General features: G+C 40.8%; 1 protein-coding gene across 1 annotated transcript in view; it reads right to left on the bottom strand.

Annotated features, from left to right (window-relative positions):
* The window catches only part of M1AP (meiosis 1 associated protein), an 89,916-nt gene that overhangs the window by 17,430 nt on the left and 47,059 nt on the right, over positions 1-25,427 (bottom strand). The window contains exons 5-7 of the mRNA XM_059942725.1: positions 7,272-7,445; positions 3,318-3,480; positions 2,225-2,366 (exon numbers count right to left, since the gene is read on the bottom strand). Coding sequence (XP_059798708.1) covers positions 2,225-2,366; positions 3,318-3,480; positions 7,272-7,445 — 479 coding nt within the window. The remainder of the gene's footprint in view (positions 1-2,224; positions 2,367-3,317; positions 3,481-7,271; positions 7,446-25,427) is intronic.

The following is a 25,427-nucleotide window of genomic DNA, read 5'->3' as shown; positions in this document are numbered from 1 at the left end:
TCTCATATAATATAAGCCAGGATGGAAGAGAATACTCTTTCCCATCCCTACCATAAATTATTATGGCTACATAATATTTAGCCATAATAGTTTATAGTACATACTGTAAACTATTATGGTTCATTGTTTGGCTGAATTACTGTTCCTCTAACTTTTCCCCTATTTCAATTTAGCCATTCCTCTATTTAGGACATTTAAGTTGTTTCCAGTTTCTTACCATTGTAAATAACACTGAGATAAACATGCTGGTACCTATATCTTTGCTCCTTTTTCTCATTGTTTTCTTGGGCTATATTCCCAGTAGTGGAATTGAAGTGTTGAAGGGTACCACTTTCCAGAAAATTTACACTCCCTCTAGCAGTGTATTAAAATGCAACTGTCTGTTTAAAATATCATGTACTGGGCTTCCCTGGTGGCGCAGTGGTTGAGAGTCTGCCTGCCAAAGCAGGGGACACGGGTTCGAGCCCTGGTCTGGGAGGATCCCACGTGCCCCAGAGTGACTAGGCCTGTGAGCCACAATTGCTGAGCCTGAGCGTCTGGAGCCTGTGCTCCGCAACAGGAGAGGCCGCGACAGTGAGAGGCCCGCGCACCGCGATGAAGAGTGGCCCCCGCTTGCCGCAACTAGAGAGAGCCCTCGCACAGAAACGAAGACCCAACACAGCCATAAATAAATAAATAAATAAATAATTTAAAATAAATAAATAAAATAAAATATCATGTACTATAAGAATGTACTGAAGCCCCATGAGGGCAATTTCTCCCGAGTAGACCTCCAAGATCCTGAGGAATTGGGTAGAGTATAGTAAATGGAGCTCTTGGGCTTTAACAGTTAGGAGGTATCCGTTGTCTCTGCTCTGCAAAGACAGGAGACGGGTGTTCTTCAGATAGGAAACAGGAACTCAGTGGGTGGACCTAAAAGGGAGTGTGGGCTTTGAAACAGGAAAAAAGAAGTCTGCTTCTGATAGTGAAAGAGACACATTACTGTGCTGTCTTGATCTCTCATATCCTACTGGGTCAAACTGTTATTCTATATCCACTTAGCAGTCATACACGTCCTTGAATTGTATTTGCAATTGTTTTATTTTGCTTTTTAGGTGTTGTATTACTGTTTCATGTATATGCTCTTTTAGTTTTTTCATTTCAGGAAATGGTAAATCAGAAACCAGGCAGTTATTTGATACTTCGCTATTTCTCACCCCCTACATCCAATCCTTCACATGCTCTCTTTCTCTAAAATACTTTAATTGGTTTAGTTTTCTCCTCTTGACTTCCAACATCCAAGTCCAAGCCACAATCATCTCTTGCCTAGACTACTGCAGTGTCCTCCTACCTCATTTTCTTGTTTTCATTTTTCTTCTGAAAGTTCATTTCCAAATTTTTGCACAATTAATTGTTTAAAAACTTAAATAGATGATGTCATTTCTAATGATTTCTTTTTGTACGTAAAGCCCCAAGTCGTTTTTGGACTACAAATCTTTGTATGATTTGACCCCTGCTCACGTTTGGCTCCTCACCTTTTGGCTCTCTTGGTCCTTGCTCTTTTTGTTTCAGTCACAATGGTCATTCCACTCTTGATTTGAGGATCAGGTCTTTCCGGCCTTTGAGTCTTTGCACATGTCTTTCCCTGCACCTGGAATGCTCTTCCTGCCACCCTTCACCTAGCTAATTCCCATTCATCTGGCAGATCTCAGTTTAATTGTCACTTTCACAGAGAGGCTCTCTAACAGCAACCTCTTATTTTCCCTCATAAACTTCTCACAATTAAGAATATACATATTTAATTCTGTGTCTTTCATTAGAAAGTCTCTTGAGACCATAGATAATGTCTATCATAATAGACTGAATATCTAGGGCTTAGCACAATGTCTGGCACAGACTAAGTGCTCTTCATTGAAATAAACCATAATGTCCAGCACAGTGACAGGAAGAAAATAAGGTTTAAAATATAGTTACTTAAGGAAAATTCCCTGTTGCCATTTAAATGTACAGAATCAGGGATTTTCAAGTTTAGTGTCATATAAGCGAATTCAGGAATTATTCTCTATAGTGTGAAACCAACAAAGGCAAGTCATATTTAATCCACATTTCAGAGTATGTCCAGTTTTTCCCTGTCCTCTGGAAGACTGGGACAGGTTTGGGATCAGGGCAGGATTAATTAGCTGCTTCTCTGTGTTGGGTACTTTAACACTCTTCCTCTTCTTCACTGGGTGACATGGGTACTCACCAGTAGGCTGTGACACAAAGCATGGAAATGCTGCTGATTTGTTTCCAGCTCATCCCATTCCAGCTGCCAACAGCTTGTGGGTCTGAGGATGAAGGGGAGTCCATATGTCAGTGATTCGCAGACCCCAGTGGATTTTAGAGCCCTGGGAAGAGACAATGGCAGTGAAGGTCTCCACAGAGATATCCAGAGCCTCGACGCAGATCCACTTAAATTTAGCTTAAGTATAAGACCTTATTGTGAAATCCTTTAGGTTAGGGCCTGTGAATTATTCACCTTAGTATGGCTAGCACCTATCAGGGTATGTGGTACACAGCAGAGTCTCAAAGCCTGTTAATCAATGAATGGAGCAGCCATCATGAGGCCTCAAGACTCTGATGGATATTTCCTCTCCTGAGCTCATTCTGTCCCATTCCTGCTGCAGCGACCACATTACACAATACTATGCTAAACATGTGCATCCCAGGCCTAGTTTTTCCATGGCAAGGTGCTGACAGAAGACACATTTAAGAAGAAGGTGCGTTTAAGAAGGTTCCCCAGCAGCATCCATGGTCACAAATCCATGGACAAGCTTACGCAGATAACTGTACCTGGGTACCGTGATAGGAACTAGGAAGCAGTAAAAGTGGTCTTTGCCATCATTGCTAATTCCACCCTGGAACTGATTCTTCTGGAAACAGGAATTCTAGTACTTAAAGAAATGGGAAGGTGGGGTAGATCCTATGCGTCACTTGCTCCTTGAAGGTCAGATCTCTGTCACGATGGTATTCAATAAACATTTACTGAATGGATAAACATCATTCTGCTGATGTTTTTTTTTTTTTTCCTCTGCATTCTCAGAGGCTATCTGGATTTCCAGTCCTCATCCAGACTTCAGAATATCCTACTGAGGCACATCTTCCACAATCTCCTCATTCATCTCCACATACTAAGCAGCCTGACCTTACTCTTTCATGCCCATACCTGTAGTTGCTGCTTTGGAACTGACTCCCTGCTGCCTGACACTTGGGGATGCCCTTTATCTCTGTTCTTCCTAGCTGTGGAACCAATAAGAATAAATATTTGCATGGACGGGAGAGGTTCTCTTGGGCCATACTTGATCACCCGGAGCTTGTAACGAGAGGCTGATGACTGGGAAACCATCTGGTAGAGGGTACTGAAGTCTCCTTTGGGGTCATCCATTCTCAAGGAGCCATCAGCTGTTCCAGGGAGCAGGGATGGGCTGAGAAGTCGCTCTTGGAGATCACATTTCAGGCACACTACAATAAAAACGGCATTGGGGGAGGGATTGTTTGTCACAAGTTAGTTCAGGCTATACGATTAAGAGAGAACATCTGCCACCCAATTCCACCTCCACCCGGCAAGTAAGGGTTGGGAGGAGGCCAGGGAGTGGACAGAGGAAAGTACAGTTGGTTTGGGAAGGCAGAGCAAGTCTGGAACAGTATTGCTCTACACAACAGGTAACTTATTTTCTGGGTGTGGCATGATTTTTTTCTTATTTTACTTCTGGGCTGGCTGAGCAGTTGCCTCATAGTAGTGAGAGATCTGGCTTGTGATCGAGTCTGAGAGGAACGTGTGTCCTCTGCGGAGGAGGCGGCTAACACTGAAATATGCAGGGCCTTTTGGCAATCACAGAAAGAAATTTTGCCCCTCCTGCTTCCCTGTGGCTAAGCTTTGGCAAGACTGCAGGTCCGATGAAGGAAGAACAGGAAAGCAGAAGTCAGGCAGTCAGCTGACAGCTACTGCTTCTCTGTGAGCTCTTCTAGGGACATTCGAGGGAGGGAGAGGAATAAGTTCCAGAAATAGTTTAGTTTTTAATTCCCCAAGTGAATAGAATCTTCTGGGCCTTGGAACATGATTGTGGCACCAGACAACAGTTCTGAGGGGGCTTCAACTAACTGTGTACGGGTTATTCATCTGCTTCTGTATTAAGCTTTTGCTCCAGCAGGTACATTCACATGTCACAGTGTACAATGTTCTGTTGCACTAGATTTGAATCCTTGATATTATGAAGGTTTTAAATAAAATGTATATCGGGTTTAAATACTGTTAACAAACTATGAATATATGAGTGCTGCGTACTTGTGAGAAGGCTAGTAGTTGATGTCAGTGATTTATGAAATGACTGTAGTAACTGCAACATGAGGTAAAAATGAAAGTAGAAATAATGTAGAAAAAATAGGATGCCAGAATAGATGTCAGATCTAGCTGGCCCTCCTGGGCCTAGCAATCAGACCTAGACATCAGTTCTGGGTGAGACAGCTCTTGGCCAGGTGTGTCCTAGAGCCCAGGAAGTGTAGGAGGGACTTTGCCTAGGACTCCAGCTTCCCCTCGTTTCCTCTGTGCCTGACTGCTCCATTGTTGGGTCCCTGGGCTTTAGGACTAGATGGCTGTGCTCATCTGGCTTAGGTTCTCAACTCTGGTTGCAGTAAGAATCACCTAGTGAACTTGCAAATGGTACTGATGTCTGGACCCTACCTCACACCAATGAAATTGGGATCTCTGGGGATGGAGCTGATATTGGTATTTTAAAAAGTTCCTCATGTGATTCTTACTGTAGCCAGGGATGAAAACTACTGGAATTGTTGTCTCAGCAATGTTCCAAAGCCGGGAAAAATGTTTTACCAGGGCTAGAGTCTAGAACCAGGTATGCTTCTCACCACTCAGACTCAGGTGCAGAGGTGGCAGACCCCCAAACCCAAGATATGGGAAAAGACACTCAGCTGAGGTAGACTATGCACTGTGAGAAAGAGGCCTCTGAGGGAAGCACCTAGAGAGTGGGTGAAGGGCCCGAGGCAGCTACAGAAGCAGGTGGTGTTGGGTGGAGAACCTTGTAAGGAGGAGTCAAAGTGAACATCTGAGGAGCAGTCCTCAAAAGATTCTATAGTAGGAGAGCTCAGCGTTTTTGTTTTGTTTTGTTTTATTTTTTTGTAGGGAACCACATTTCCAGAAATCTACATATGGAGCAATGCATCAGTTTTGTAAACAATGGATAACTATGATATGGTATTTATTGTGCTTGTTTAAACTCTCATGTGGGTCACACCCACCCCAGAGGAGGCCTACTTTCTCTGGACCTCATTCCAACTTATGCCTGAGCATCTGGATTCCAGTGAAGACCTCCTCAGCAGAAGAGTCTGGATCTAAGTTCTACCACCCATCCTGAAGACCTGTGGTTTCCAAAAAATAATTGCAGATGGAGATAAACATTCTGGCTCTGACCCTGGTGCTGAAAGCCATGGAACAAGGGAGGGCAAAGCAGAGAAATTCTCAACACTACCATGGGCAAATGCCATGCAACAGTAGAAGAAAGGCTGGTTGTAGGAGCTCCTGGCTTTGGATGGCCCCAGCCCTCCTAATGAGAGATGTGCCCAGCACGAGGCAGCCCCTTTGCTCAAAACTGCCCAGCATGAGGCAGGTTGCATAGTAGGTAAGGGCCCAGGCTCTGGAAGTGATAGACTTGAGTCTGATGAATGTCCTCTAGGCTGAGAGTAGTCAAATGTATAAAATATAGATTTCTAATCCTAAGGGTTAAGAATGGGATCTGGAGTTGCCTGGCTTCAAATTCTGGCTTGACTATTAATTTTCTGTGCAGAAATGTTTAATTTCTCTGTCTCAGTTTTCTCATCTGTAAAACAGGGATAACATTATATTTATTCATTTTAAGACACATTTTTTTTCACTTACTAACAGCTCTATATATGTCTTGCAATCACCATCGACCAGACAGGCACTCTTAACCCTTACTTACTACTCTAATCTAAAAGAACTCTCTCAGTAAGAATAAAATAATATTTCTAAGTGATAAAAAAGCAATGTGTCACATTTAATTGGCATTGCTTTTCTTTCTCAGTGGTATATAAAATAATGGTGTATCTTATAATGGACAGCATCTTAGATTCAATGACATATGGTAATAGTACCTGCACCATGTTGTTGTTATGAAGGTGAAAGGGAATAATGCAATGAAAGGAGTTAACATAGTGCTTGGGGAAAATAGATAAGAAGTGAGCAATTGGTACTGTTAGTCTCGGACAAAGTTCGTGGAATGGAGGTCCTGGGAAGAAGATTTTACACACAAAAGAAAGACAGTAAAATCAAGGTAAGTTGTTAAAGGCATCCCAGGCCCTAGATTGAAATGTGGGGGAGGGGGAGGGAGATTAAGAACCCAGTGGCTATCCCCAGAAAGAAAGGACCAACGTGTGTCCTCCCCTTTGGGGATGGAAGTCTGTACCCATTTTTCTCATTGAGCTCCCACCCCTAAAGGGGAAGACAAAATTTAGTCTGTTCCCTTTGGAGCTGTGGCTGACTATACTGATGGGTCCATTTGCAGGCCCTGCCACTCAGGTCCTAGGCCACGTTTCAAAGGGGATGGAGACTAGAAATGGCTTTATCCCTACAATCTAGTGGGACCTGAATTAAGTAACACTGCCAGCCAGAACAATATCCAGGACCTTGCTGACATGCCTGGAACACTGGTTTGACCTCTTGGTTTCCACAATTGCCAGAACATACTTTGTGAACATGGTCTAGGGCCACTAGTTGTATTCCCTGGGGCTTGCCTCTGTAGTTGCTTTAGTTCCCCTCAGTTTGGTGTCTCCCTATTGAGAAGACCTTTATTTAATCATTTAATTTTGGTTCTTTTCCTCTCCTCACAGGCCCTATTGATATTGTCAAGGTACCAGCTTACCTGAAATTATAATGTCAATAATATCTGCTGCATCAAAAATGAAAACTTGAGAAAACATATGATTCATTGTGCTCTTATGTAGTGTAGCTGATGCCCTGTTATTGAGGTGTTTAAGTCTTTATACTGAAACTATCTGGCTCTTGCTGTCTGGGCTTAATCAGGCTCAATTTTCTAACCGTGGTGGTTACTTTTTAGAAATTCTTTTCTTACTCCTCATGCTTACATGGAGAGCATCATCCAATCCTCCTCCAATCCCTAAACCTCAGCTACTCTGTATTCTGATGACTTTCCAATCTAGAGTCCTAATCCTAGACTAGGATAATTATTATCTATATAATATGTTTTTTGGGGGTTGTGTACTTGGATTATCTCTGGCTCTGGAAATGCTGCTGAAACTCCGTGAAGGAAGAAGAAGGTGGACATGTTCTTGGTCTGTTCCATTGTTATGCAGCCAGGCTTTGAAGAAAATCTCCATGCTGACAACATCATTGTCTATAGTCTGAAGGTCAATATCAGTTCCCAGGATAGAACTCTCTGCAGAAGAAAGGGAAACAGTGGTTAAAGTGTTTAATTCTTCAATTACAAATTTTGAAAAATATAAAATATTAAATGCACCCATTTTTGGATCCATCAATTCCACCTCTAGATATCTAGCCTAGAGACGTTCTTGGACAGTACACAAAGAAACATATGCAAAGATGTTCAGTACAGCACTGTTGCGATAACAAACAATCAAAGCCCCAAACAGGAAGCAATTCAAATGCCCATCAATAGGGGAATGTTTAAATAAATTATGGCACAGACTGTGGAGTATTATACAGCTGTTAACAAAGTAAAAGCTAAATGTACTGACATGGAAAGCTAGGAGATAGTAAGTGAATAAAGAAAGTTCTAGAACAGATGTATGGTATGGACCCATTTATATAAAAATAAAACTGTTAGCCTAAGTGCATACATATGTATGGAAATGCCTCTTACAAAGCTCTGGAAGGCTATTATCAAACTGTTGATAGCGGACAGGAAATGGGGTAGAGTTCTGAGATACATTCACTTTTTATTATTCATACTTCTATACTGTTTGTATTTTATTGTATTCATGTATTTCTTGTATTGAATATTTTTAAAAAGTCTAGAATACAAGAACAGCCAAAAATAATATAGCAATGCAAGTTAAATACTTAGTTAACAAGGGGGACTTCAGTTTTATGTTGTTGTTTCACAGTGAAAATGTATTCAGTTATTACCTCTGCTATAAAAAAATAAATTTAAAAAAGACTAAAAGAAAAAAAGATGAATTCCTGAGCTCCACCTTCTGACACAGATTATACAAGTTTGCCATTGACATACTATATCTCACAAGTGTGATTAGCAGCCAAGAAGACAGGGATGGTCTGGTGGAGTGTGATTTGATTCCAAATCTGAATGAATGAGACTAGGTAGGTGGGGTAATGAGACTTTGATGGTCTACTTCCTTCTTTAGACAACACTAGCTCAGGAATTGGGATCTAGGTCTGGAGGTAAAGTTTGTCAGTAAAAGCCAAGTATAAGGTGATGGAGGAAGCACTGAGAGAGGAAATGAGACAAGAGCTGGAAAGAAACTGAAGAGGAACCTGACTTTTTTTTGCCTCACCATGAGGGACTCTCTGAAATACTTTTACAAAGGGCCTAAGAAAAGCCAGTTGCTCCAATGAATTAACTTCTATGTGTGACTCATGGACCCCAAGGAGAAAGCTGGTTTATTTCTAGAACGACATTCCTGAGGACAAGTCTGCAGAGGTGGCAGACTCTCCACAGGAAACAAAGGGCTTCAGTCCAACGTATTGGCACCCACGCAGGGAAAGTGTGGTGAGACTTAAGTGACTTCATGTTATATTTATCGACTTATTCTGTGGCTGAAAAGGGGCACCAAATGCATTTCTCTTTGACCAGTATAATTAAAACTGTACCATCGGCTGCTCTCGCCCTCTGTGATGGACCACATTCTGCCTATGGAATGTGTATCTCTCTAAATAAAGTCGCTTTCACTTAAAAAAAAAAACCTCTGCCATCTTCTGTGGATTGTTATGAGGGTTCATTAGCTTACTAGCTATTTCATTCATTGCATCAAGCAATAATATTAATTATGTACTACATAGAAGATGAAATAATATACAAAGGTATATGATATTCTTTGCCTTAAGGAGTTTATAAAGCAACATTATTCTTGACCATTTCTCCTTAAAATCTCATCTGCTCTACTACGTTTTCAGGTACTACAGTGATAAATATGAAGTCATTGTCAAAGAAACATTCCTCATGAGTGAAGAGAAACGTTCTTTTTAATAATGTGGAACTTATTGTGTCATAGGCAAAACAAGAAGTAATTTTTCTGAGCCTGGACTTCAACTTGAGTAAGAAGTATGGAAATGACTGAACAGCTTCTCTTCAGAGAGGCAAAATGGTTATTAAAGCATAAGGAGGCAGATATAGAACTAAATAAATGAAATTGAACAAAGGATTTCAAAAAGTAGAGAGGATAATATTGCTTCAAGTTCAAACAACAGAATTTTGGATAAGACAAATAAGTGTTTTTTTCTCCCCAGGGAAAGGGTTGAAGATTAGAAATTCCTACCATGGGCAGTACATGGGGACAATAGCAAAGTTGAGAATCTGGAAATAAGAACAACAGGCGTTTCCTCAAATAATTAAACAATAAAATCAATACAGAGTGATGAGGTCGATGAAAAACAGTCACCTTAAAAAGGAGAATGGGGATTTCCCTGGTGGCACAGTGGTTAAGAATCCGCCTGCCAATGCAGGGGACATGGGTTCGAGCCCTGGTCTGGGAAGATCCCACATGTCGTGGAGCAACTAAGCCCGTGCGCCATAACTACTGAGCCCGCATGCCACAACTACTGAAGCCTGTGTGCAACTACTGAAGCCCACGTGCCTAAAGCCCACATACTGCAAGGAGAAGTAGTCCCCGCTCGCCACAACTGGAGAGAAAGCCCGAGCACAGCAACGAAGACCCAACGCAGCCAAAAATAAATTAAATAAATAAATAAAAACCATAAAAAGAATAAATAAATTTAAAAAAAGGAGAATGGCTTACAGACCAGAGAAAGATTTGGCTAGAGCCTATGGATGGTACTGGCTTATCCAAAGAATGAATGTGTCCATTAGAAGGGGAGAGGGTTGGCCAGAAATGGAGCACAGAGGAAGGGAGCAACAGCGGCAGATGCTGGCAGCCATCATCCAAGCGTGGCTCAGAGGAGAGGGTGTGCTGGCTCAGTGAGGCATCCCGATGGCAGGATGTGTTTGTCAAGTTTCTGCTCTTCTTGGTGATTATAGTGGTTATGGTTCTTCCTCTAAAATATTCTGGCTAATACTTTAGTCTTGAGCTTGATAAGGTGACTCTATCTCTGAGAGGATGTTGATAAAATCAACTTTCTGATTCTGTAAAGCTGAAGAACCAGGCCTGAAACATGTTGCCTCTGTGAAGGAAAATGCCAATCTTCCCTGCAGACACTCCATCAATGTTGCTAAAGTTCGTTCCAACTTCTTTTTTCTCTTCCAGTTTTATTGAGATATAATCGACATATAGCACTGTGTAAGTTTAAGGTGTACAGTATGATGACTTGGCTTATGCACATCATGAAATGATTACCACAATAAGTTTAGTGAACATCTATCATCTCATAGATACAAAATTAAAGAAATACAAAAAAATTTTTCCTTGTAATGAGAACTCTTAGGATTTACTCTATAACAACTTCCATATATGATATACAGCAGTGTTAATTATATTTATTATGTTGTACCTTACTTATTTATCTTATAATTGGAATTTTGTACCTTTTGACCACCTTAATTCAATTCACCCTCCCCCACCCCCTGCCTCTGGTAACCACAAATCTGATCTCTTTTTCTATGAGTTTGTTGGTTTTTGAAGTGTAATTGACTTACAACGCTATGTTAGGTCCTGGTACACAACATAGTGATTTGATATTTCTATACATCCCCAAATGAACATCACGGTAAGTCTAGTTACCATCTGTCATCATACAAAGATATTATATAATTATTGACTATATTCCCCACACTGTACATTTCATACCTGTGACTCATTTATTTTGTAATTGAAAGTTTGTACCTCTTACCCTCCCTCAGCTATTTCTCTGCTCTCCCTACTCTCCTCCCCTACAGCAACCACCTGTTTGTTCTCTATATCTATGACTCTGTTTCTGTTTAGTTATGTTTGTTCATTTGTTTTGTTTTTTAGATTACACATATAAGTGAAATCTGACAGTATTTGTCTTTCTCTGTCTGACTTATTTCACTTAGAATAATACCCTCTAGGTCCATCCATGTTGTTGCAAATGGTAAGATTTCATTCTTTTTTTTCTATGGCTGAGTAATATTCCATTGTGTATATATACCACATCTTCTTTATCCATTCATCTATTGATGGGCACTTAGGTTTCTTCCATACCTAGGCTACTGTAAATAGTGCTACAATGAACATTTCAAATTAGTGTTTTTTCTTTGAATAAGCACACAGGAGTGGAACTGATGGATCATATGGTAGTTCTATTTTTAATTTTTTGAGGAAACTCCATACTCTTTTCCATAGTAGCTGCACCAATTTACATTCCCACTAACAGTGCATGAGGGTTCCCTTTTCGCCACATCCTTGTCAACATTTATTATTTGCTGTCTTTTTGATAATAGCCATTCTGACAGGTGTGAAGTGATTGTGATGTTGATTTGCATTTCCCTGATGATTAGTGATGCTGAGCATCTTTTCATGTGCCTGTTGACCTTCTGTATGTCTTCTTTGAAAAAATGTCTATCTAGGTCCCTTACCCATTTTTAAATTGGGTTGTTCATTTTTTTGTTTTTTAAAAAAATTTATTTATTTAATTTATTTATTTTTGGCTGTGTTGGGTCTTCATTGCTGTGCATGGGCTTTCTCTAGTTTTGGTGAGTGGGGGCTACTCTTCGTTGCGGTGCACGGGCTTCTCATCTAGGTGGCTTCTCTTGTTGCGGCACAGGGGTTCTAGGCACACGCGCTTCAGTAGTTGTGGCTCGCGGGCTCTAGAGTGCAGGCTCAGTTTTGGTGCACGAGGTTAGTTGCTCCATGGCATGTGGGATCTTCCCGGACCAGGGCTCGAGCTCGTCTCCCCTGCATTGGCAGACGGATTCTTAACCACTGTGCCACCAGGGAAGCCCCGGGTTGTTCGTTTTTTGATGTTGAGTTGTATAGGTTCATTGTATATTTTGGATATTAACCCTTTTTCAGATATATCGTTTGCAAGTATCTTCTCCCATTCAGTGGGCTGCCTTTTCATTTTGTCGATAGTTCCCTCCACTGTGCAAAAGCTTTTCAGTTTGTCGTAGTCCCGTTTGTTTATTTTTGCTTTGTTTCCCTTGCCTGAGGAGACATATTCAAAAAAATATTGCTAAGATTGATGTCAAAGAGCTTACTGCCTATATTTTCTTCTGGAAGTTTTACTGTCTCAGGTCTTACATTTAAGCCTTTAATCCATTTTGAGTTTATTTTTGTATACGGTATGAGAGCTCTTTCCAACTTCTTAACCTACAGGTTCTTGGAAGAGCCACAGAGCAGAGCTTCTTCCTTTGAAAAAGTTCTCAGGTAATCGCCATAGAGGTGCTATGCTTCAGATTTGAGGGGACCTTCTCAGAAACAGTCACATTATCCAAGCTAAAGACTAATGTGTAAACCAGAACACTTTAGAGAGAGAACTTCTTTTCCGTATTCTCTGTCACTGGTCCAGGCAGTCATTTCCTTGTGCCTGGATTATGGCAGTAGCCTCTTAGCTGTCCCGTCAAACTCCATTCTTTCCCCTCTGGTACTTCTTACTACCAGTTAATTTTTCTAAAACATAGTTTCATCAGATCCTTCCTTTCCTGAAGAGCACATACTGCCTTCCTGCTGTCATTTTTATTCCCTTCACTCACTCTTTTTTTTTTTTTTTTTTAAATTTTAATTTATTTATGGCTGTGTTGGGTCTTCGTTTCTGTGCGAGGGCTTTCTCTAGTTGCGGCAAGCGGGGGCCACTCTTCATCGCGGTGCGCGGGCCTCTCACTGTCGCGGCCTCTCCTGTTGCGGAGCACAGGCTCCAGACGCGCAGGCTCAGTAATTATGGCTCACGGGCCCAGTTGCTCCGCGGCATGTGGGATCTTCCCAGACCAGGGCTCGAACCCGTGTCCCCTGCACTGGCAGGCAGACTCTCAACCACTGCACCACCAGGGAAGCCCCCCTTCACTCCTTCTGTACCACTTGTTACTACTCATTATTCCTCAAAACCCCCATTCTTCCCTTACTCTGTATGGCTCATATCAATACATTCCTCCTCTTCTCTACCTGTTGAGAACCTATCAACACCCCCAACCCCTCCACCCCCCAGCTCAGCAGCTTGCAGAGAGCTGAAGATTAGCAAATGCCTGTTGAGTTAAACAATTGCTCCCTCCTCCTCAGCTCTCATTACTTTTTCCTGTAACTCTTCCGCTTCAACTGAGCTAGTCTCCCTGTCACGTGACTTCCTTCCTTAGTGCTTTTATTACTCTTGTCAATCCATGGCCTGCAGCTCCTCCAGATTCCAACTCAGAACTGACTTTGTCCAAGAAGTTATGCTTAATTATATCCTCCCTATTGGCTTTAATCAGTACCTCCTGGGTGTCTGTGGACTCCATACGGCAATACTAATTATACTTGTTACTTTGTTTCTCTTGAAGGGTTTTCTTAACTTTTTTGGAGTTAATGAAAGGTGGTGGAATGTAGTGGAAAGACAAGGGTTTGAATTGTGGCTTGAAAGTTGTTAGCTATGTGACTTTGGGCAAAGTGTGGATAGCACAACCTATTTCATAGTTATAGGAGGCATAAGAAGTGAGATGATTACCTGCATGAATGGCATGCAGTAGGTCTAACAAATGGCATTTTCTTCCTTCTCTCTCATCAACAAAATGATTTGCTCTTATAGGAAAAGGATGTGTTTTCCTTTTTTAAAATTCTTTTTTTTCCAATCACTTATCTCGGTGACTTTCTCCCTGCCACCAACATACGTAAGAACATCAACACCTGGTCCTGTGTTCCTCACAAATATAACTAAATGTACTAAACCTGGGGAATGGGAAGGAGACTTCTCAGACGTTGAAGAACAGCTTCCATATTGACGGGCTAGCAGGGACTGGTCACACTGTTATGAATTAGAAAGGTTACTGGAGTGAAGGTGGCAGCTCTGAGTGTCTGGGTGCTCCTGACAAGCGAGGAAGGCCTAGTCTGTTGCAGTCTAGCTGCAGCCGGCATTCACATTCAGTTTTCGGACTTACCCTGCCTCCCTGTGGCCATGAGCAGTGACATCCTTCACTGAGCTAAGCTTTTCTGGAAGAGGCACAATAATGGGAAAGACTAAGAAAGCCTAAAGGTAGTAAGGTAATGCCTAAAGCAATCCTTCTCAGAAGTCAACCCTAAAATAGGGTTACAAAATTGAAATGTGTTTAAAATGGGAGAATTTAACACTTTAACACACACTTACGTGTATAATGGCTATATTTCTCTCTTGACATAGAATGTCTAAAGTAGAAGCCCAGGATAACGATGCTCCTGGCCAGTCCTGCACATCCTCCCCAGTCCCACAAAGGTCTTGACCTATAGGGCAAACCTATTTCTTTCTAAATGACCATCATGTCACCCATCCTTGGGTGTTATGGATGGGCTTCAGGGGTTCTGGGAACCCCTGAAATTGTATACAATTTTGTCTATATGTGTATAGGTGTATTTTGGAGGGGTGGAGGAGGGGGATAGGACCTTAGCTTTTATCAGATTCTCAGAAGAGCTCTGTGACCCCAAAAATGTCAAGAACCACTACAGAAACTATATAATCATGGTACCTTAGCCTTCCTGGGTCAGTTTACAATCAGTGCTGTCTACTCTGTGAATACAGGAGTGGCTTCAGGATGTTAACAACTAGGATAAGAAATCAGAGCAGACAAAGTTTGCTCAGGAACAACTGTGCAGGTCATTCAACCACTGTCTTTAAATCAATAACTGCAAGGGGATAGTCTCCGACAGCTCAAAATGTTAGGGGCAGTCTAGCTTGTCTTTCGGAGCTCATGTGCCTCATTTGTGGTGGTAATGATTGGACCCTGGGAAAAAGGAGAAGCCCCTTGAAAGGAGGTGGCAGGGGTAGTGGGGGTTAAGGCAGCGTGTCCTCTGCAGAGAAGTGAGCACAGGACTGACCAAGTGGTGATCATCTTCCTAGGGCCCAAGTCTATAAGAGGGGTTAAAACATCAGTAGAAGTGTAATGAGATAGAGAAAATTTATTTCCCAGAACTATACCCTCCCAGGAGAGTACTGTTGCCATTCATTCATTCATTCACTTATTCATTCATTTAATTTGTCATTCAAATAATTATTTATTTAGTGCCTTCTATGAGCTAGGCACTGCTTGGTGTCAACAAAGAAAAAGACAAATTCTCTGCTTTCATGGTTTACCATTCTAGTGGGAGAACAGAAAATAAACAAATAAAACAGAAAACAATTACAGATAATAATAGGTAACTATGAAGAAAAATAAATCAGGATAAGTGTGTGTGTGTGTGTGTGTGTGTGTGTGTGTGTGTGTGAACCTTTATCTTGGCTGGCCAGGGAAGAAGTATGCTCTAAGAAGGTAATAGTTGAGCAGAGACTTGAACCAAGTGAAGGACTGATTCATGAAAACATCTGTGGGAAGATTGTTCCTTATAAAGGAATCAGCAAGGTCAAAGGTCTTGAAGTGAGCACGAGCTTGGTATATTGGAGGAATAGCAAGAAGGCTAAAGCAGAAGGGAGGAAGGGAGGACTGGCACAAACTGCTGGGGTGAAGGATGAGACCCCCACAAAGGAACACACTCATGGAACAACAGGTAGTCACTACACCTATTTCTAAGAAGGGTGGGTTCCATTACTGCAAGGCTTTGGCTCTGCTTAGGGAAGTGTGCAGGACTGGGCAGAACAGAACCAGTACTCCTTTCCTTTCTCTTCCTCTTTGTAGCCTTTGGCTCCTAAACAATTGTTGAATTAGTATTTTAAAAATATTTGTTTGAAGGTGTGCCGAACTATTAGCTTGTGTGGGATGCCCACGTCTCAGCCCAGGCCTCCCACACATGCTTTCCTGTTCTGTGGTGGTAGTGGGCAGTGGTGGAAAGATGGGAGAGGAATCTGGGAGTCCCATGAGCAGAACACAAGCAGAGATCCCTCAGCTTGTAGTGGACATGCCTCTTTTCCAGCCCTAGTCAGCTACCCAGAGAGTTTTATGATGGAGGGTCAAGCTGGTGCAGCCTAAGGTGGGCTAAAAATAAAAAAGGCTTGACTGTTAACTAAAGAATGAAATACTAATGATTCACGATGGATGATTTACATTATTAGAGACAAAATAGGGACCTGTGGAACCTCTAGCTCTGAGACATGTCCCAACCTAATTCCAAATATTTCAGCCCTTAGTAAGAAGATGAATTAGGAAAGAAAATGTTTCCAGAGCAATTACTTTGGCTGGCACAATTTGGCTGGCACAATTCTCAGAATTGCTTTTTCTCAGGCCTGTGTGTCTCTAGGGTGAAGAAGCCTGTGATTGGTGGTAGGGACTTCTCTAAGGGAGAAGCTGCACTGCATCCCCACACATCTGGAGCCGTGGGAGCAACACCCTGTGACAAGGAGTGGACAATATTCCCCGCCATCCAATCTTGCTTTTTTTTTTTTAATTTTTGGCCGAGCTGCATGGCTTCTTAGTTCCTGACCAGTGATTCAACCCGGGCCCCCTGCAGTGGAAGTGCAGAGTCTTAACCACTGGACCACCAGGGAATTCCCATCCAATCCTGCTTTGAGATGCCTGACTTGCCCTGCCCTGGCTAGCCCAAATAGAAAGGAGATCCTGCAGGTGCAGTAAAGAGGGTCCTGGTTATGAAGGGTGTCTCTATGCCTGTGGATACCAGATGTAGCACCTTATCCACCTCTGCACCCTCAGCACTAGCACAGTGTCTGGAATACAACAGGAGCTCAGTAAGTGCTGCACTGCACAGAATAAACTAATCTTAGCCCTTCTGCTCCTAACTTGCTCTGTGACCTTAGACCAGTCACTTCATCTCTCTAAGCTCAATTTCTTCATCTGTAAAGTGGGAATGATAATAATACCTAGGCTTAGTGTTCATTTGAGTATGAAATGATGACACCTGAAAGCACTTTGTAGACTTTAAAGCATCATGCAACTATAATGGATGAAAGATTAGAAAGCTGCCTCCCAGCTGTCTACACACGAACATTTTAGTTACTAAATGCCAGTGCCATTTCTTTCTTCTTTTTCTGGTGACATTTTTCTCTTAAATAAAGTATATGATTCAAGGTGTAAGAAAAAATATTTTATCTGTGGGTCTCAATTAGCTCTATTTTCATTTTACTGAGGAAAAAATGCAACCCACCTGCAAAAGGGGTTGATCACTACTGATTGAGATTTACCAACATCTAAAGCATAGTTTGACCTGGGAAACACTAGACATAGAAGGTATTTTAAAAGCCTTCTTTTCCTGCACAAACTAATTTACATATTCTATAAACAAAAAGCATTTAATGTAAATTGCAACGCAAATTAGAAAAGTGGACTGGGAAGAAGTGTTTTCATAGGCACCGAGGTGGGGAAGGAGAGTAGGGAAATGGTTATTTAGGAAAAGGAGGAAGTGGGGCTAGGAAGGCATTAAATCTGTTGGTGAGGCCCTGAGAACTAGACCAAGGAATTTTGTCTCTTTAAGGCCCAAGCGAGCTGAGAGATCTACTCTGAGGTGAAAACAAAAGTAGGAGGAACCAAGAAAGAATATAAGACTTATTGGGGAGTTAGGTAGAGTAAGGAAATGTTAAAAAAAAAAAAAAAAAAGGCACAGAAACTGAAGAAAGTCCTAAAACATATCCTAAACATCAAAAATAAAAATCTAGAAAGACTGTATAACAGCTTTGTAATCCTGTATATATGTATGCATTTTTATATTGTTAGAGGTATATCTTCAGGGTATTGGATTCTTAGAAGTGGGAATGGTGAGTCAAAAGTAAATGCCTAAGTAGTTTTGTTAGATACTGCCAAATTCCCCTCCAAATGTGTTGTACCACTGTGCCTTCTACCAGCAATGAATGGAAATGTAGCTTCACCAACAGAATGTGTTGTCATACTTTTTAGCTTTTGTTGATCTAAAGGTGGGAGATGGTATGTTGGTGTAGTCTTAGTTTTCATTTTTCTAATTATGAGTAAAGTTGAGCATATTTTTATATATTTAAGGACCATTTAAAAATATTTTTTGAATTATCTGTTTATGTCTTTTGTCCATTTTTCTATAGGGTTTTTGGTCTTTTTTTCCCCCTTGATTTTTTTAAAAAAATAGATCTTTATTGGGGTATAACTGCTTCACAATACTGTGTTAGTTTCTGTTGTACATCAAAGTGAATCAGCCATATGCATACATATGTCCCAATATCCCCTCCCTCTTGAGCCTCCCTCCCATCCTCCCTATCCCACCCCTCTACGTCATTGCAAAGCACGGAGCTGATCTCCCTGTGCTGTGCTGCTGCTTCCCACTAGTTAACTATTTTACATTCGGTAGTGTATATATGTCGATGCTACTCTCACTTCGCCCCAGCTTCCCCCTCCCACCCCGCGTCCTCAAGTCCATTCTCTATGCCTATGTCTTTATTCCTGCCTTGGAACTAGGTTCATCAGTACCATTTTTTTTTCGTTTTTTTTTTTAGATTCCATATATATGCGTTAGCAGGAGGGTTCCCTTTTCACCACACCCTTTCCAGCATTTACTGTTTCTAGATTTTTTGATAATGGCCACTCTGACCCGTGTGAGGTGATACCTCATTGTAGTTTTGATTTGCATTTCTCTAATAATTAGTAATGTTGAGCATATTTTCATGTGCCTATTGGCCATCTTTATGTCTTCCTTGGTGAAATGTCTATTTATGTCTTCCACCCAATTTTTAATTGGATTGTTTGTTTTTTTGATATTGAGCTCCATGTGATGTTTGTATATTTTGGAGATTAATCCTTTGTTCGTTGTTTCATTTGCAAATATTTTCTCCCATTCTGAGGGTTGTCTTTTGGTCTTGTTTATGGTTTCCTTTGCTGTGCAAAAGCTTTTAAGTTTAATTAAGTCCCGTTTTGATTATTTTTCTTTTAATTTCCATTACTCTAGGAGGTGGGTGAAAAAAGATCTTGCTGTGGTTTATGTCAAAGAGTGTTTTTCCTATGTTTTCCTCTAAGAGTTTTATAGTGTCTGGTCTTATATTTAGGACTTTAATCCATTTGGAGTTTATTTTTGTGTATGGTGTTAGGTAGTGTTCTAATTTCATTCATTTACATGTAGCTGTCCAGTTTTCCCAGCACCACTTATTGAAGAGGCTGTCTTTTCTCCATTGTATGTTCTTGCCTCCTTTGTTGTAAGTTAGGTGATATGTGTGTAGGTTTATCTCTGGGCATTCTATCCTGTACCATTGATCTATATTTCTGTTTTTGTGCCAGTACCATACTGTCTTGATTACTGTAGCTTTGTGGTATAGTTTGAAGTCAGGAGCCTGATTCCTCCAGCTCTGTTTTTCTTTCTCAAGATTGTTTGGCTATTCGGGGTCTTTTGTGTTTCCATACGAATTGTAAAATTTTTTGTTCTAATTCTGTGAAGAATGCCATTGGTAGTTTGGTAGGGATTGCATTGAATCTGTAGATTGCTTTGGGTAGTATAGTCTTTTTCACAATATTTATTTTTCCAATCCAAGAACATGGTATATTTCTCCATCTGTTTATGTCATCTTTGATTTCTTTCATCAGTGTTTTATAGCTTTCTGAGTACAAGTCTTTCACCTCTTTAGACAGGTTTATTCCTACGTATTTTATTCTTTTAGTTGCAATGGTAAATGGGATTGTTTCCTTAATTTCTCTTTCTGATTTTTCATTGTTAGTGTATAGGAATGCAAGAGATTTCTGTGCTTTAATTTTGTATCCTGAAACTTTACCAAATTCATTGATTAGTTCTAGTAGTTTTCTGGTGGCATCTTTAGGATTTTCTATGTATAGTATCATGTCATCTGCAAACAGTGACAGTTTTACTTCTTCTTTTCCAATTTGTATTCCTTTTTTTCTCTGATTGCCGTGCTAGGACTTCCAAAACTATGTTGAGTAAGAGTGGTGAGAGTGGACATCCTTGTCTTGTTCCTGACCTTAGTGGAAATGCTTTCAGTTTTTTACCATTGAGTATGATGTTTGCTGTGGGTTTGTCATATATGGCCTTTATTATGTTGAGGTAGGTCCCCTCTATGCCCATTTTCTGGAGAGTTTTTATCATAAATGGGTGTTGAATTTTGTCAAAAGTTTTTTCTACGTCTATTGAGATGATCATATGGTTTTTATTCCTTAATTTGTTAATGTGGTGTATCACATTGATTGATTTGCATATACTGAAGAATCCTTACATCCCTGGGATAAATCCCACTTGATCATGGTGTATGATCCTTTTAATGTTTTGTTGGATTCTGTCTGCTAGTATTTTGTTCAGGATTTTTGCATCTATGTTCATCAGTGATATTGGTCTATAATTTTCTTTTTTTGTGATGTCTTTTTCTGGTTTTGGTATCAGGGTAATGGTGGCTTTGTAGAATGAATTTGGGAGTGTTTCTCCCTCTGCAATTTTTTGGAAGAGTTTGAGAAGGATCGGTGTTAGCTCTTCTCTAAATGTTTGATAGAATCCGCCTGTGAAACCATCTGGTCCTGGACTTTTGTTTGTTGGAAGATTTTTAATCACAGTTTCAATTTCATTATTTGTGATAGGTCTGTTTATATTTTCTAATTCTTCCTGGTTCAGTCTTGGAAAATTGTACCTTTCCAAGAATTTGTCCATTTCTTTGTAGTTGTTCATTTTATTGGCATATAGTTGTTTGTAGTAGTCACTTATAATCCTTTGTATTTCTGTGGTGTCAGTTGTGATTTCTCCTTTTTCATTTCTAATTTTACTGATTTGAGTTCTCTCACTTTTTTTCTTGATGAGTCTGGCTAAGGGTTTGTTTATCTTTTCAAAGAACAAGCTTTTAGTTTTATTGATCTTTGCTATTGTTTTCTTCATTTCTATTTCATTTATTTCTGCTCTGATCTTTATGATTTCTTTCCTTCTACCGACTTGGGTTTTCTTTGTTCTTCTTTCTCTATTTGTTTTGAGTGTAGGGTGAGATTGTTTGAGATTTTTCTTGGGGTGAGATTGAATTGCTATAAAATTCCCTCTTAGAACTGCTTTTGCTGTGTCCCATAGGTTTTGGGTCATCGTGTTTTCATTGTCATTTGTTTCTATGTATTTTTAAATTTCTTCTTTGATTTCTTCAGTGATCTCTTTGTTATTTAGTAGTTCACTGTTTAGCTTCCATGTATTTGTGCTTTTACAGTTTTTTTTCCTGTAATTGATTTCCAATCTTATAGCGTTGTGGTCAGAAAAAATGCTTGATATGATTTCAATTTTTAAAAATTTTCCAAGGCTTGATTTGTGACCCAAGATGTGATCTATCCTGGAGAATGTTCCATGTGCATTTGAGAAGAAAGTGTATTTTGCCACATTCAGGTGGAATGTTATATAAATATCAATTAAATCTATCTGGTCTATTGTGTCATTTAAAGCTTGTGTTTCCTTACTAATTTTCTGTTTGGGTGATCTGTCCATTGGTGTAAGTGGGGTGTTAAAGTCCCCTACTATTATTGTGTTACTGTCAATTTCTCCTTTCATGGTTGTTAGCATTTGTCTTATGTATTGAGGTGCTCCTATGTTGGGTGCATAAACATTTACAATGTTATATCTTCTTCTTGGATTGATCCCTTGATCACTATGTAGTGTCCCTCCTTATCTCTTTTAACAGTCTTTATTTTAAAGTCTATTTTATCTGACATGAGTATTGCTACTCCAGCTTTCTTTTGATTTCCATTTGCATGGAATATCTTTTTCCATCCCTTGACTTTCAGTCTCTATGTGTCCCTTGGTCTGAAGTGGGTCTCTTGTAGACCACATATATATGGGTCTTGTTTTTGGACCCATTCAGCCAGTCTGTGTCTTTTGGTTGGGGCATTTAATCCATTTACATTCAAGGTTATTATCGATATGTATGTTCCTACTACCATTTTCTTAATTGTTTTGGGTTTGTTTTTGAGGGTCTTTTTCTTCTCTTTTGTTTCCCACCTAGAGAAGTTCCTTTAGCATTTGTTGTAAAGCTGGTTTGGTGGTGCTGAATTCTCTTAGCTTTTGCTTTTCTGAAAAGCTTTTGATTTCTCCATCAGATCTGAATGAGATCCTTGCTGGGTAGAGTAATCTTGGTTGTAGGTTTTTCTCTTTCATCACTTTAAGTATATCCTGCCACTCTCTTCTGGCCTACAGAGTTTCTGCTGAGAAATCAGCTGATAACCTTATGGGGATTCCTTTGTATGTTATTGTTTGTTTTTCCCTTGCTGCATTTAATATTTTTTCCTTGAATTTAATTTTTGTTAGTTTGATTAATATGTGTCTTGTGTTTTTCCTAGGGTTTATCCTGTATGGGACTCTCTGTGCTTCCTGGACTTGGGTGACTATTTCTTTTCCCATGTTAGGGAAATTTTTGACTATAATCTCTTCAAATATTTTCTCAGACACTTTCTTTTTCTCTTCTTCTTCTGGGACCCCTGTAATTCTAATGTTGGTGCATTTAGTGTTGTCCCAGAGGTCTCTGAGATTGTCTTCAATTCTTTTCATTCTTTTTTCTTTATTCTGCTCCTAGGCAGTTATTTCAACCATTTTGTTTTCCAGCTCACTTATTCGTTCTTCTGCCTCAGTTATTCTGTTATTGATTCCTTCTAGTGTATTTTTCATTTCAGTTATTGTGTTATTCATCTCTGTTTGTTTGTTCTTTAGTTCCTCTAGATCTTTGTTAAACATTTCTTGTATTTTCTCAATCCATGCCTCCATTCTATTGCCAAGATTCTGGATCATCTTTACTATCATTACTCTGAATTCTTTTTCAGGTAGATTGCTTATTTTCTCTTCATTTATTTGGTCTTGTAGGTTTTTACCTTGCTCCTTCATCTGTGACATATTTTTTTGCTGTCTCATTTTTTTTTTTTTATAAGTGGGATTGTGTTCCTGTCTTACTGGTTGTTTGGCCTGAGACTTCCAAAACTGGAGTTTGTAGGCTGGTGAGATGAGGAGCTCCGTGAGATCTCACTCTGATGAATATTCCCTGGGGTCTGAGGTTCTCTGTTACTCCAGTGGTTTGGACTTGGAGCTCCCACTGCAGGAGCTTTGGCCTGACCCCCGGCTTGTGAACCAAGATCCCACAAGCCACGTGGGGTGGCAAAAAGAAAAAAAAAAAAGAACAATAACAAAGTAAAAAATAAAATTAGACTGGGAAACTAACAGATGTTAGAAAGAATATAAAAATAAAAATATAGATGAAGCAACAACTGGAAGGTACAACAGTACTGCAATAGTAAAAAAGAGGAGGAGGGAAAAGAAAAAAAAAGGGGGGGGGAAAGGCCTTGGCTGTGGAGGGCGGGGCCTAAGCAAGGGCGAGGTTTGGGCAGCAGCCAGGGCCTATGCTTAGGACCCATAGGGCTGGAAAAGGCCCTGGGGGTTGTGGGGGGTGGGGCTTAGGCTCAGCTGAACAGAAGGGCCCCAGGCATGTCCCCCTGGGACGCCTGGTCTCAGAGGGCAGGGGACCTCACCTGGGAGCCCAGCAGGCTGGGAGCCCAGCAGGCTTCGTGGGCTCGAGTGGGCGGGGCAAATGCCCTCCTCTCCTCTCCTGCTCCTTCCACCTGCCTCTCCTGTTCTCCCCTGGGCCTCCTTCCTATGCCCCCAGGACCAATGTGGCTGGGGGGAGGGGGGAGCCTTGGAGGGCAGGGGGCTGGTCTGGGAGCTCAGCAGGCTGCCCGGGGCCCAAGTGGGCAGGGCAAACGCCCTCCGCTCTTCTCCTGCTCCTCCTGCTCCTCGCGGAGGGCCCCTCCCGCCTGCCTCTCCTGATCTCCCCGACCTCAGGGGTTCCGAGCCTGTCCGGCCTCCCCTTCTCCTCCCCGCTCAGTCCCCCCACGTCCTACCGGTTTGCTTGGGGGTTCCTCCCGTCTCTCCCCTTGATTTTTAAGTATTCTTTATATATTAGAGATATTTGTCTTTTTCCCCCGTGAGATATAAATTGCAAACACTTTCTCCTAGTTTTTCAGTTGTCTTTTGACTTTGTTTATGGTGATCTTTGCCATGCCTAAGATTTTTATTTTTACATAATGAATTTTTTGTAGTTACATAAATTATTGCACCTGGATTTTGAGTCATAGGTAGAAAACTTTTCCCTATGCTGAGATTATAAAAAAATTCACCAAGGTTTTCTTTAACTACTTTAAAAATATCATTCTTTACATTTATGTCACTGATCCATTTAGAATATTTTCTAGATGGCTAACCACTTGACCCAGACCATTTTTGAACCATCTTTGCTCTAGTGATTTGTCACCTTCATTCTACACTAAATTTATATAGGTACTTGTGTCTATTTCTAGCCACAATTAATCTTTGTACTGTGCTAACTAGTGCTCTAGTGCTAGGTATATGATAGGCATGATTTCAGATAGAGAAGCAGCCAGATTGTCCTAAGGTTGGGTGGGGAGCAATATAAGTCATCTGCCAAGTAAAGCAGGGGTGTGTTTGTTTCTGAGTGTCAGGGGATGAGGGGGAAAGAAGAGGAGAAATGAAGAGTTGGGATTTAATCAGAAGAACTTCTTTTAAGTCATAATCTCCTAAAGACACAGAGAGAAATGATGAAAAACTTGACCTTATTAACCTGAACAGAAGATGGAAGAGGAGGTAAAAAGAAAGAACCAAACTGATCAAGAGTGAATAAGGGCCTTCCAATCTGGTTAGGTTCCAGTACCTAACAAACTGATCTTTCTGTAAATAATAGACAAACTCTGGATAGTATTAAAAAACAAAACGAAACAAAATAATTACCCGAGGGCTCTTGAGACTGAACAAAGGTAGGTTTGTGAGAGGAGTTGAAACTTGGAGTAAGTGACCAGCAAGGAATGAGTTCCCCATTTTTTGCACCTTTGCCCTGAGGGTAGCCTCCATCACAGCAGTGTGGGGGCAACAAAAGCTTCAACAGAAAGCCCTCTGTCTTTCACTGGCATTACCAGGGGAAGCAGCCTGGGGCAACCAGAGCCCCTGGAGAGCAAGGAAGAAATCCAAGGAAGGAGAAAGCCAGAGCAGAGAGCCTTAAATTATGTATTTAAACTAGTCCAGGCACATAGCTGAACCTAGGTGGGACAAACTGAAAGCAGTTCATAGTTTAGGCTTAAAGAATGGAACTGAGATTTGAGTGAGAGGCCTACTGCAGGCCATGAAATGTTGCAGTTTGTGTCTAACAAAGTTAATTGTCTGCTAAAACAAATACTTTCAGAGTAATACAATAGATTCCAGAGTCTATACAACATAATATTCAGAAAATACAA

The sequence above is a fragment of the Balaenoptera ricei genome, chromosome 13, assembly GCF_028023285.1.
Source record: "Balaenoptera ricei isolate mBalRic1 chromosome 13, mBalRic1.hap2, whole genome shotgun sequence".
NCBI lineage: Eukaryota > Metazoa > Chordata > Mammalia > Artiodactyla > Balaenopteridae > Balaenoptera > Balaenoptera ricei.
Note: the sequence above shows the minus strand (reverse complement) of the source record. Positions and strands in the feature narration are given on the sequence as shown.